The sequence below is a fragment of the Ursus maritimus genome, unplaced genomic scaffold (assembly GCF_017311325.1).
Source record: "Ursus maritimus isolate PB19 unplaced genomic scaffold, ASM1731132v1 scaffold_13, whole genome shotgun sequence".
NCBI lineage: Eukaryota > Metazoa > Chordata > Mammalia > Carnivora > Ursidae > Ursus > Ursus maritimus.
Window position 1 is genome coordinate 17957599 of NW_024423675.1, and position 13460 is coordinate 17971058.

General features: G+C 47.9%; 1 protein-coding gene across 1 annotated transcript in view; it reads left to right on the top strand.

Moving 5' to 3' along the window:
• Positions 1–1854: 1854 nt before the first annotated feature.
• Positions 1855–13460, top strand: part of CRYBG1 (crystallin beta-gamma domain containing 1) — a 48279-nt gene continuing 36673 nt past the window's right edge. The window contains exons 1-4 of the mRNA XM_040627585.1: positions 1855–3517; positions 7900–10240; positions 13321–13368; positions 13454–13460. The exon at positions 13454–13460 is cut by the window's right edge and continues 112 nt beyond it. Of these exons, the coding sequence (XP_040483519.1) occupies positions 2832–3517; positions 7900–10240; positions 13321–13368; positions 13454–13460 (3082 nt within the window). The 5' untranslated portion in view covers positions 1855–2831. The remainder of the gene's footprint in view (positions 3518–7899; positions 10241–13320; positions 13369–13453) is intronic.

A 13460-nucleotide genomic window follows, 5' to 3' on the forward strand; every position in this document is an offset into this window, starting at 1 on the left:
CACCTCCCCGTCCTCTGAAAGGAGTCCCCATGGTAGAGCTGAAGGAACACGGGTTGGAAGCTGAGGACTTGAGTTTGATCCTGACTTCATTGTCCCTACTCCCCCCCCCCCAACTTTGTCTCTTTGCTGTCGGAGCTAGGCTGTCACAGAATTACGTGGTGTTACACTGCCTGCCTCAGCTGTCTCAATAAACACTTGTTGACCGTGTTAATTTCCACGGCTTATCTTACAGTCTTTCCTCTTTCCCATCACTTCCAAAGTCCACTGGCGGCATATAACTCAAAGGAAATGGAGGGGCTTTGAAAAGTGATTCAGGAATCTCTCTGTAAACAGTCAATATTGTAAAAACCGCCCTGAATATTCGCCTTCCAGGAAAGGTGGGGCTCGAGCTAGCTCCTAGGGTTTAAGTGGAGGAGGTAATGCTTGAGTAATTGTAGCCACACGTGTGGTCCCGGTTTCAGTGGGTTCCTGACGCCGAGCACGCCGCCTCGCCTCGGAGTCAAGGCTGGGCTAGCGGCCCAAGCTCCCAGCCTTTCCTAGGACGGCCTCCTCCTCTTCCCGCCCGGCCCCGGCCCCCACCTACCCCCTCCCCGCACCGGGCAAACCCCGGCGCGCCGCGGCGCCCATTGGCAGCTTTGCTTTTACTGGGAAGTTCGGAGCGGCGTCCGCTTCCGGCGCGGGCCCCAGGTGCCGGCCATTTGGCCGCAGGCTATGTAAAAGGCGCACGTTTTTCCCTTTCGCGCACCCCGTGCGGACCGACGCGGGCGGCCCGGACCCCTTCCCGGGGCGGGGGGGGGGTCGGCTGCCCGGGCTCGCGCCTGAAGCCCGGCGGGGCGGTGAGGGTCCGGCCTCCGGCTGCGGTCGGCGTGGGCAGAGCCAGGTGCGCGGCTGTGCTCGGCGCCTCCCGGACCGCGGGGCGGGTACGCGAAGGTGGTCGTCCTCCAACTTCGCCCTCCTACCTCCAGCTACTCCCCGTATTTGCTCTCCTAGGAACTCCCCGCGGGGGAAGGGCCTCTCAGGTGAGCTCCAGAGCGGCCGCATCGCCTTGGGGGGACCAGCGGGCGTTTGAATGCCCGCGTGCTTCTCCCATTGGAGGAGTGCAGGCCCGGCCCGCCGGGAACCACTGGTGTGGCCACCCGCCGGCCCAGGTGCTCGAATCCTGGCTTTCTTAAGAGTTTTCACTTGCAGTGGTGTTGGACCTAGGTGGCTTCTTTCTGCTCTAGAGAAGAGTGCCAGAACTTTTTACTCGTTTTGCTTTCTTCCTACAAAAACAAAGGGTGGTGTTTCAAAACAACAACAAAAACCCTCTCCTTTGACATACTTCAGGGGCTCCTGGGTGGCTCGGTAGGTTGGGGGTCTGACTTCGGCCCAGGTCACGCGAGCTGGGGTCCTGGGATCAGCCCAGCGTGGGGGCTCCCTGCTCAGCCCGGAGACTGCTTGTCCCTCTCCCTCTGCCCCTCTTCCCCGCCCCCCCCCCCGTGCTCATTCGCTCTTTCTCAAATAAATAAAATCTTTAAGATACTTCAGCGTGTTTACTGCTGCCCTGTAGTCACGCATGACTGTTTTGAAATTGCACCTTCCTTGAGAATGTAAAAAACGATAGCTAGAGAGACCTGGGAATTGTTTATTTTGTATGTATGATTATTTGGACCTTCCTAATTTTCCTTTAAAACACAAGAATTAAAGGAAATGTTATTCCAAGTAGCGCCAAGCATAGATGGGGCTTAAGAAAAATTTGAAAATCTGAGTTTATTTTGTTGAAATAAATGTAACAAAAACACAACTCTCTAATTTTCAGTTAGACTTGTCTGTTACCACTTTGGCTTGTAGTTCTGCAGTGTACTTACTACTAAGGAGGGGGAAAATCAGATTCTCATAGTTTCTCTCCCCCAACCCCTTTTGTTTTCCAGTCCAGAGCACAACCACCAGAAGAAAAAAGGAAGCCAGTTTTGGGGAAACTTGGCAATCTGTTCACGGCTGGAAGGAGAAGGACCAGCAGAAACGGGTTAGAGAGTCCCACCAGCTCCAGTGCCAAACCAGTGTCTCCCAAAGATGTAACCTCCTCCAAACTCCCAGAAAGAGACAATAAGAGTAAACCACCGGGCAGCCAACCAAAGCAAAACGACACGTGCGAGGAGGGTTCCCCGCAGGAGCAGCCCCTGGAGTCGGAGGAGCACTCCGAGACCCATGGGCAGGTAGCCCCCCCTGACGCCGAGCTGTCACCTCGCACGAGCAGCGGCGCAGTGGCGGCGGCTGTGCAGCAGCGCCACGAAAGTGATTCACTCCAATTAGAACCTCTGGAGGCAGAGGGAGAGTCTTTCCCAGGTGCCACCACCGCTGCCAAGCAGCTGCATTCCTCACTTGAGAATTCCTCCAGGCAAGGGAACGCAGAGACGCTGGCCGGCAGTCCGGGGGAGGACGCTTCACCCGGCGCCGGCTGCGAGCAGGAGACAGGCCAGGGTGCGAGGGGTGTGCCGGGGTCGCCCACCGGGGAGCAGCCCACGGGGGGACTAGGCGAGGCCACTGACAGAGCCCCCCTTGTGTGTGCCGGGACAGGCTCTCTGGAGCCCCAAGACGCGTGCAGCCGGCCCCCCGAGGACGCGTCCGCTCCGCCAGGTGACCCTGCGGCCGAGGGCCAGGGGAACTGTTCCGGCGCGGCGCAGGCCGACGGCAAAGCCGGGCCCCGAGGGCGACACGGCCGGCCCGGCGAGCGCGCCCACCAGGCCACAGTGCTAACTTTGGACATCTACTTGAGCAAGACTGAGGCGGCGCAGGTGGACGAGCCGGGCGCGACTCCTCCGGGGACAGAGGATTGCGGCGATTCTGACGACATGGAGAAGAGGTCGGGCGGCCGCAGGTCGGGCAGGCGGAGAAGGTCGCAGAAATCCACCGACTCCCCCGGGGCGGACACGGCGCTGCCCGACAGCGCGGGCAGGGCCGACGCGGTGTTCGACTACGAGGTGGCGCCAAACGCGGCCGCGGAGAACGGCTCCGCGGAAAAGAAAGTGAAATCTCCGCGGGCGGCCCCCGACGGGGGCGTTGCCTCGGCGGCGGGCGCGGAGTCCAAGTCCAGCCCCGGTTCCAGAGGGCAGCCCCGCGGGGAGTCCGACCGGGGCAAACAGCCGCCGCCGGCCTCGTCCCCCACCAAGAGGAGGGGCAAGAGCCGCGTCCCCGAGGCCGCGCCCTCCTCGCCCGCCGGCGGCCCTCGGGCTCCCGCCAAGGAGTCCCCCCCAAAGAGGGCGGCAGCGCCGGATCCCGCCGCCAAGGGCGCCGCGGGCGACAACGGGGAGGAGGCGGCCCGGGTCATCCCCCGCGAGCTCACCGTCAAGAGCAGCTCGCTGCTGCCGGAGATCAAGCCCGAGCACAAGAGGGGCCTGTTCCCCAACCACTTCGACAGCCGGGAAGGAAGTCGAAGCAAAGAGCTGGGCAGATCGGCGGCTGGCTCTGACGCGGACGGCTTGAAGCCCAGGCACCATTTCGGCGCGGGCAGGTCGACGGTGACCACTAAAGTGACCCTGTAAGTAGCCGCGGGCCGGGGCCTGGTGGAGCAGCGGGGGTCGGCAGACGTTCTGGGTGGTGTTTCTGGGAGGCTCCGGGGTCTTTGCATTTGTGGCAGAACTCCCTGGGCACCGACTTTCCCCCTCTGTGTTTGAAACTGAGATAGTGAAGGGCTAGTCAACACAGTTAAGAAAAGGACGCGTCCGGAGCCTAGCCGGGTTGTTCATTACTGTTCTGGTAGAATGTTTCAGTGCAATGAATGTGAGAATCTCTTGAGGCTCAATGTTTACATCATCAGTTGAAAGAAGACCCCTTGGCCTGATGGGAGCTAATCTTCATTCAAAACATACACCAGCACGCCTGGATAGGGCAGTCTTGAAACACCTACACAGGGGTTCGAAAACATGGAGCAAAAACTCACGTTCAGTATGACCCGGTAGTAGCTCTGACATGTGTGAGTTTACGAGAATTCGCAGAACTTTTTCTGGAAGTTAGGGCAGCTTAAAATTTTTTTTCTAATTCCCCTCCTTAGAATGTTCAGAAGGTTAGTGGCATTTTTGCCCTCAAGTTGAAGGGTAATTCTTCAGGTAATGAAATGAAGAAAAAACAGTGTTCTTACTGGGGGACTTTGTTAAATGATAAGGACACACTAGAAGGATCAAGCTTAGCATCAGACTGACTACCTGCTGTTAAGTTCATTGATTTTTTTTTTTTCAAATATTTATTGAGTGCCTTCTGTGCATGGTACTGTGCCAGAAACTACCCCCCGGGGGGGAGGGACCTCAGACTATGACTCAGTACATTGCCCTTGAGAAGTTTATGGCCCACTCTGGCATGCACGATGCAGATAAATAACTCTATGAGGTGATGGCTAAAGGAACTGCTGAGTGGGTTATCTGCTATAAAGTCCGGGGAAGTGCAAAGCAGGAGAAATCACTGTTGGCTTTGTGGAGATGGGCTTGTGCCTTGATGCTAAATGTGGTTTGTATAGGTGGGTGGGAGGGTTCTCTATAAAACTCAAGATCCTCTCCTCTTCCCACACTCTCACTTCCCCACCTCCCAGTTAGTGCTTGTGAAAAATAAATATCTAAACTGCTCAAGTTTTTCCTACATTTGCACATTCATTAAAAGAGCTGTATTTTCACCGCATTTTGATTCTTAAACCAAATGGTTTCATTCTATTTGAATTTTTGGGCAAGTAAGCTTTAGAGTAGGAGGTCTGTTAGGTAAACACTTGAGGGAGAAGCTGCTTAATGAGTAATGTGAGCTGCCTCACCAGCTGCCAACCTGGAGACCTTCGATAAAGTCAGCTATTTATCCTGTACGGCTGTGTCAGAGAAGTAGCCGGAGTACTAATGATGCCCATTATTTGTAGAAGGCCAGTGTGACTGAACATTCAGACCTGCTACGTGTGAGCTTAGAGAAACGTTGCTGTGGAGCTGTGTAAGGACGCCTTACCTGCCTTCCAATCGGAGAAGGCCAGTGGAAAAACCAGAAATGTTACAAGGAGTAGGGTAAACAAACCTGGGAAGTGATCTTATAATGAAACTCTTCATGTGCTATTTTCTGTACAAGAACTAAATCAAATGTCTTCTCTGTGCCGATTATTTTCTACCTAAAATTTTCCCTTCGCAAGGCACTTGGCTTAATTGTGTTTTCCACAGGGCCTCATGCTTGGTGAATTGGCAAACTATTGAAATGGGATGTTAATTCCTCCTAGTTTTTTTCTGCTTGAAGGATTTTTTCCCCCCAGTTTTTTCCTCTGATTGTATTTCAAGAAGAAATGTTATTCACATTATTTTTAAAAACAATTTGCATCTGATGTTTTAGTTAAAATTATTTTACATTCCCTGAAAAAGGGACTATACAGCAGCAAGTTTGTTGATGCTGTTAGAAAAAACTTCGTCTTCAATTCTGTACCAAGTATTGAATGTTGAGATTCCTAACAGTGGTATGTTTAGAATAAGGAGAATTTTCCTCTCCTAGCCATGGCTTTTTAGACACCAGATTATTTTCCCCTCTCACATTATAATAAAGGTATTAAACATGAATTATAGAAGCCTTCCTTTTAATCAGTTTGAGCTAGGTTAATTGTAGTGACTCTTGGTAGCAGAACTTAATAGCACAGAAAGTTTGGTCGTAAAATGTATTTTGATCTTGGTGTTAATCTTTAATGTGCAGATGTGTTTCCTGTCCTTAAGGTAGCTTGTTGGCTAACCATTGGTGTTTTCCATTTACATCATAAGATATACTTTTATGTTTGACTGTTCCTTGAGTTGAGTAGTGAGAATTTTTAAAATGTATATTTACTGGTATGGGAACATCCTTCATTAGCTGATGGCATTTGTAAGCTCTCCATTTCTACTCCACTGGTTTTGGAATTTAATCTTCAAGGTAGTGCGTGTAAGTTAATTTTCCTTTTAAATTTAAGCTATGGGCCCACCGTGAGGGAGTCTAGCTATCTTATGGAGACACTGGGGAAAGCAATGCCTAAGAGAAATTCGTGAGACTTTATCAAATTTAGTATGTAAATCAAATTCCTAGAAATAAAAATCTAAATTCCTAATGCCGTATTTGGGAAGGACTCCTTAAGTCTTTTCAGTCTTCTCATTTTATCCAGAAGGGTAAGGTGTCTCACCCAAAGTCATATTGCCTGTTCCTTCAAAAGGCTCCTCTTTCTTGAAGGCCAATGAATCCTTGTGGAGGCAGCATGAGATTTCTGTGCGTCTCTACTTTTCATTATCAAGGTGGCCTCCAAAGTATGATTGCTTCAGAGCTCATGCTAATTCATTGACTTCTTGAGTAGGTAAAGCCGGAAAGGGCCAGATTTGGCCACTGAGGTCTGGGGATGCAGGAGTATAGCCTCTGAGACCAGAACACCTGGTTTCAAGCCCTGGCCCTGTCACTCACTGGGTGTATGACTTCCAGCAAATGTACCTGCCTTTTCTAGGCTTCAACTTCCTCCTCTTAAAAGAGAACATATAAAGTAGTACATTGGGCAAGCAGAGTGTTTGTCAAGCGTGTGTCAATCTGTGATTGTTAGTGGTTATTATCTCTTCATTTCAGAAACCACTAGGCCTATGGTTTAGACATTTTTTTGTGTTTAGCTTTGGAGCCCATTCTTCTAGGAAAGCTTATATAAAAGTGATAAATGAAACAGATAAGTAGAAGTGCTTCTGGTTGAAAGGAGGGGAACTGGCCCCAGGTTCGTCCCTCCGTCTCTATTGTCCACACTGCATCTGTTGAAGAGAACCCCAAGAATCCCTTCAGCCATTCCTTGGGGAAGGTGGGGGGTGGAGAGCGGACCAGCTCTGTTCTAAACTGTCTAGGTTGTTTGTGTTTTCCAGATAGAGAAGGTAGCAAGTCCAGTGAGTTCACTTGACCAAGCTCACATAGATAATCAGCGTAAGAGCAGGACCAGGGCTGGCGAATGCCGTACAGAGAACATTTTGTTCTCAGAAAGAGAACAGTGCATACATTCAAAGTTTATGATTTCCATTAGGGAGTAATAACCAAGGAACATTATAGTTTCTCTGTAGAGTGAGGGGAGACTCCCTTTGCCCCCCAAAAGGTGACCAAACCAACAATTGAGTAACTGATAATTATGGTGCATCCATATGATGGAACTTTTAGGCAGACATTTTGAAAAACTTCAAATTTTTTAGTAACTTGAAAATGTGAAAAATGTGAAATATAAGATTAAGTAATCCTTTTTTTTTTTAAAGTCAAGATCTGAAACTCTGTGACAGAATAATTCCGATTCTGTTAAAAATATTTTACTATGCATACAAGAAGACTAAATTATACTAAACTGTTAACAGGGAGATTGAGTGGTAGGAGTATGAGTGATTTTTCATTTTTTGATTTTCCAAATGTTCTGTAATGAACACACTTACATAATCAGACTAAAGTTATATGAAGAAAGATGAAGGGGATAAAATATCCAAAGAGGTAAATAAGAGAGAAATATTTTTATAATCTAGTCTTTTGCACTGTTTAAAATTATAAAATAAAAATACACAACTGATGTGTGGGGAAATCCTTTACATATTTAAAATAAGGGAGTACATTAAAAACATAAATTCAATCTAAGGTTCTTCAAGCCCTAAGACGTCTTCTGACTCTAGTGTTGAGCACCGAGCTCACATATTAGGTGCTTGGTAAACTTGCTAATCTCCCACCTCTTGACTTTCTTAGCTATATAGTTTTCTCTTCTCTCCTACAGAAGCAAAACATCCACTAAAAATAGTTGAGAGTGTATTTAGGATTGTTTGAAAATAGTTTCATAAAAAAACAAGAACGATGTTGGCTTTTCATAATAATAAATGTTTTGTAATAAATTGGGATGTTCACTTTCTAAAACTAGGTCAATAACTTTATCTTACTGCTTTATTTTTGCAGCCCGGCCAAGCCCAAACATGTGGAACTAAATCTTAAAACTCCGAAGAATCCTGACGGTTTGGGAAATGAGCATAATCCATTTAGCCAGCCAGTTCATAAAGGAAACACTGCCAACAAAATCTCCTTATTCGAAAACAAACGGGCCAACAGTAGCCCAAGACATGCTGACATTCGAGGTGCAAGGAACACTCCTGCCGGTAATAAAACCTTTGTCGGGAGGGCGAAGCTGAACTTAGCCAAAAAAGCCAAAGAGATGGAGCAGTCTGAGAAGAACGTAACGCCAAGTAGTCACCAGAATGGTGTGCTGGCGAAGGAAACCTCGCCAGAATCCAAAGTTGCTGAGCAGGAGATCCCAGAAGCAGCCGGGAGCCCCCCTGCAGGAGGGATGCGGCCCGAGCCTACGGAGGGTCACGCCCTCGGTGCTCCGCTTCCCCAGGGGGATAGAGCAGAAGTGCAAGCAGATGCTGGCTGCCCGTCCGAAGCGGTGGTTACTGCTCTCATTCCTGGCGGGGACCCCAAGCCCTTAGGAGAGGATGACTCAAACGCTGCAGACAGCAAAAGACTTGCGCTCAAAAATATGACCGATCCAGCCCAGGACATTCCCGCCATTCTTGATACCAAAGATTCCCCTCCAACAGCCCGACCACAGCCACAGGATACATTTTCTGACTCACAGCCCCCGGCTGAGTCATCTAACGGGCCTTCTCTCTCACAGCCTGCTCCCAAAGACGCGTGTGTTCGAGCTCCCGAAAGCAATGCTCCACGCACTGATCTCGAAGTGTCAGAAAACCATAAGGAATGTGTTCCGCCTGTGTCCCATAAGAATGAGGAGAAAGTGCCGCCCTCCAAACTTGCAGGAGGAGGAGAAGAGGGAGAAGCAAGCCCTCCTGCGTCTACAGAGCCCAGCCCGGAAGCTGCGGGAACTGAGCGGCCATCCAAGGTCCTGGTCCAGGTCCGGTCCTTCGTGCTCCCCTTGGAGAGCACTCAGGATGTGGGCTCCCAGGCCATCTCCGAGAGCTCTGAAGTTCGAGAAGCACAGTTGCCACGTTGTCACAACGATGAACTTGAAGTGGTTTCTGTTGCAAGCTGTGCTCCCCTGAAAGAGGAAGGGCTGGGCAGCGAGAGCCTATCACCCAAACACAGTCATTGCAAAGAGGAACATGCAGCAAAATCTGGCCCACAAGTCATGCTGCCAGAATCAGAGAAAACTCTGCTTATCCAGGCTCAAAGTCAGGGCGATGGAAAACCCCTGAAGGCTGACTCCAGCCCCCTCGGCTCCCCTGGCAGCAGAAATCATTTAGAAACTTCTCAAAGGCCAGATCAAAATGTTGTGAATGGCCAGGCCAGCCCTGCCAGTCTTTTGAACCTTTCTGCGGGTAGCGATGACAGTGTCTTTGATTCTTCTTCTGATATGGAAAAATTCACTGAAATTATCAAAAAGATGGACAGCGCCGTCTGTGTGCCTCAGAAGAAAAAGAAAGCCAGGGTGCCCAACTCGCCTGCCCCTCCCTTTGTTATGCCTCCTATTCATGAGGACAACTTAGAAAAGGTGTTAGATCCCAACGTGTTTACCTTTGGTTTGGGGAAGAAGAAGGAAAGCCAGCCAGAAATGTCACCGGCTTTACATTTGATGCAGAACCTTTACACAAAATCCAGCCTGCGGCCCAAACGCTCGTCCACCGAGCAGAGTATCCTCTTCAAGTCCACGTACACTCACACTAACGGGAAAGACGAACCTCCAGAGACCAATGACAAAGAGAACAAAGATGTCCCCAACGGTGGAGTCAAGAGATCGAGGCTAGAAAAAAGTGCACTCTTCTCAAGCATGCTGCCTTCCTTACCGCAAGACAAAATCTTCTCTCCATCTGTGACCTCGGTGAGTACCATGACCACATCTTTCAGCACGCCTCAGAGCACTTCTCTTCCTCGGGCCTCGGCGTTACCGCCCGGGGCGGAGGGGGCCCCGCCCTGCGGCGCCGGCAAAGAGCCGCCCACCCTGCCACCCAGCCACGGCAAGGTCTTCAGTTTCAGCTCCACAAACGCATCTGCCTCTCCACCGGGTTTGAAAAGCACAAGCTACATGGAGAAATACCTGCCCAAAGAGGAAACCAAAGAAGACCTGGGTTCACGAAGCAGCCTACACTTGTCAGACACCAAATTTCCTGAATTTTCTAAACCGAAGAACAGTGATGATCTGGAAAAGGCTAATCGTGTCGATAGCGTTCTTAAGCCGAACTTGCCAAACTATGGAAGTAGCGACACGGACTTCATGGGTCTTTTCAAATCCAGCCGGTTTGACCCAAACGTGTCTTTTTCTGCAATGTCATTATCAGACACAACCGTAAGTAGCAACATATTACCGTTTATTGGGGGTATTTATAAAATGAGAGGAGAGAGGGGTGATGAGCAGTTCATGTTCTTTTAAATGGTTGTGAGTGTGAATGATTGTTTTCTATTCATTTATCACATTGAAAACCTACCATGTGTATAAAGGACCAGTGGGGGCTAAGAAAAAAGGTGCTAAGATTTCTGTCTTCAAGGTGTTGGTACTCTAGTGGGGAAAATAAGCCATACATATTTTAAGGCTTACAAGTTTATATGTTGAATTCTGAAAGGTGTAGGTGAGGTACATTGAGAGTTTGAGACAAACAAGTTTTTTCTAACCTAGTTCTGTGTAAAAATGTTCAGTGCTCTACTTGGAATTTCGAAGATCTGTGAAGTTTCTTTGTTTATTCAGAAAAGCCCCACCAAGAAGTCTTATTCCTGACCCTTCTCTTGTGATGTAAGATTCACTCTTTCTTTCCACAAGTCACATTAGCTGATTATCCCCTGTAATTCAGCAAGTCATTTCTCTTCACTTGGAAGTTTCATCAGGGAAACAGTTTTTCCTGCTAAGCTGTTGGGGTAGAAAGAATTTTGGCCTACATCGGACCTTTCCTTTCATGGTGCAGAGAGGCCAGCAAAATATGATTTTGAGGAACAGTTACGATTTCTCCATCTTCTTTTATCTGAATTCCAGAAGTTGTTTTCTTTACTGAGTTTTTGGTGTGAATTGTGTGTCTTTCTGTTACCAAGCATGATACTCAAGTAGTGGGAGGACAATGAATGAGGAAGGCAGAATACAAGTTCTAGAGAGCAGCTCTGCCAGCCCCAAAACAGAGTGGACCTCGGGATTCCTGTTGCCCACGCTGTGAACTAGGCTGTCTGGCCGGTGTAGACCGTCCTGCAGTACAGTGTAATCCACCAGAAGATATCGTGCCCCCTTCCTCACTTGAACAGGCACTGCAGCGTGTTTCCCTTTGTTGCGTGGGCTTTGGCTCAAGCCTAGCATAGAATATCATTTTGGAAGTTCTTTCAAAACGTATGGTTGGGTGTCTAGTGGAAGTTCAAATCCTCCTTTTCAAAAATGTTCAAACTTTTGGGTCTCAGGACACCTTTATATGTAAAAATTATTGAGGGCCCTAAGAGCTTTTATTCACATGAGTAATGTCTACTGGAATTGATTACATTAGAAGTTAACGGTAAGAAAAATTTAAAGCGTGAGAACACCTGAGCACGGCTTCCATTAACCATCAGAGCAGTGGTGTCCTCACATGTCCTGGGCCCTCTGGAACATTTTACTGCACTCTTGTGAGACAAAGAGACAGAAAAAGGAAAATACCCTCTGATGAGAAAAGTTTTGACCTCATTGACTTCCTGAAAGGTTCTTGGGGCTCTTCCGAGGGCCCCAGGACCACACTCTAAGAACCACTGCTGTAAACAGACAAAACTGAGTCAGCCCGTAGCACTCGGAAATCAGATTTTTAGGTATTTCCCTCAAGCACAAAATTTCCACTGGTCTGCTTACCATTCATTACGGCGCCTTTTCTCTTTTTAATCATACTTAAGATCGCTTCTCTTATTTGATAGCAGTCTGATGAGTCTGACGACAGAATACACAGTTTCTCCATGGAATCCCTTGAAAAATCAAGCCAAGTGGAGTAAACAGGAGGAACAAAGTGTTTATACTTTCTCTAAGTCTTTTTATGGTTAAAAATTTTTATTTTTTGTTTTTCCTTAGGTCTTGGGCTTTGTTTACTCTATGACTCTTCTATTTTTATTGTCTTACCTGAGTTTTGTTTTAAATTTCAGGCCTTTTCTTCAGCTTATCCACTTCTAATGTGTATGGATAAATAAGTAGAGGCCATTTTGATTTTTAAGAGTGTTCTACTGAGGCCTTCCTGTGGTCTGTGGCATGCTGTGCCATGGCATGATGCAAGAGCGATCAGATCAGAGGCAGTCCTTAGAATAAGCACCCAGGTCAGCACTGAAAGTAGTCTGTTTTATGATATTTTTTCATGTATAATTGCTATTTTTATTATCTTATGCATTTCTGGCTTCACTGGTCTTGCCAGATGTTCTTGAAAATGATTAGTTTTGGAGCCATGCAAAAACATATTTTGTCCTTCAGAAAGGGAGGATTAAGAATACTCTGTGAAGGGGCGCCTGGGTGGCGCAGTCGTTAAAGCGTCTGCCTTCAGCTCAGGGCGTGATCCTGGCGTTCCGGGATCGAGTCCCACATCAGGCTCCTCCGCTGGGAGCCTGCTTCTTCCTCTCCCACTCCCCCTGCTTGTGTTCCCTCTCTGGCTGGCTGTCTCTCTGTCACATAAATAAATAAAATCTTTAAAAAAAAAAAAAAGAATACTCTGTGAAATATACATTGTGATATGTACTATAAGCACCCTTTTATTGAGACTAATACTTGTTATGTGGGGGTAAGATGTTACAATCCAAAGACAACATTTATAGATTCAGATAAGGTGTGAACACATAAAATTGATGTAGCTCCTTCTAGATACATGATTAATACTCCATAATTTCTCTGTATTTGACATTATACAGAGATTGTTTGAATTATAAATTCTTGGTTGAATTCTTACTCTGTGAACTGATGTAAAACATAGGTCTGACTCTTGGGCCCTGAATTTTCTAGATTGGTGGAAAATGAGGAGAAATTGAGGAGCGCCTGGGTGGCTCAGTTGGTTAAGTGCCTGACTCCTGATTTGGGCTCAGGTCATGATCTCAGAGTTGTGGGAGCAAGCCACGCATCAGTCTTCTAGCGGGGTGTAGAGCCTGCTTAAGATTCTTTCTTTCCTTCTGCCCCTTCCCCTCCCTCTTTCTCTCTCTTCCTCTCCCACTCTCCCCCTCCCTCCCTCCCTGTCTCTCTAAAAACAAACAAACAAAGAAGAAGAAATTGAAATGGCACATTTAGTTAGAGGAGAAAAACTACTCTTAATTTAATAGCGCAGACTCAGAGCTTTAATACAGCTTTGGCACAGATCAAGGTGGACTGTTTCAAAATGGATGAATTTCGAGGCAAAGAGAAACTGCAGAGTATTACACAAAGGTTAATTTGTTGTGTTTTTGTTCATCTGATTACAGACACTTAGAGGAAGTCTTGCAAATAAAATCAATCCCCGACCTGGAAAGGTAAGATGATGCTCCGTTTCTAGGCTAGATTTTATTTTGGTCTGATGACGTTCAGCCAGGTGCTGCCACGTCCATTTTCTTGTAGGTAGTGA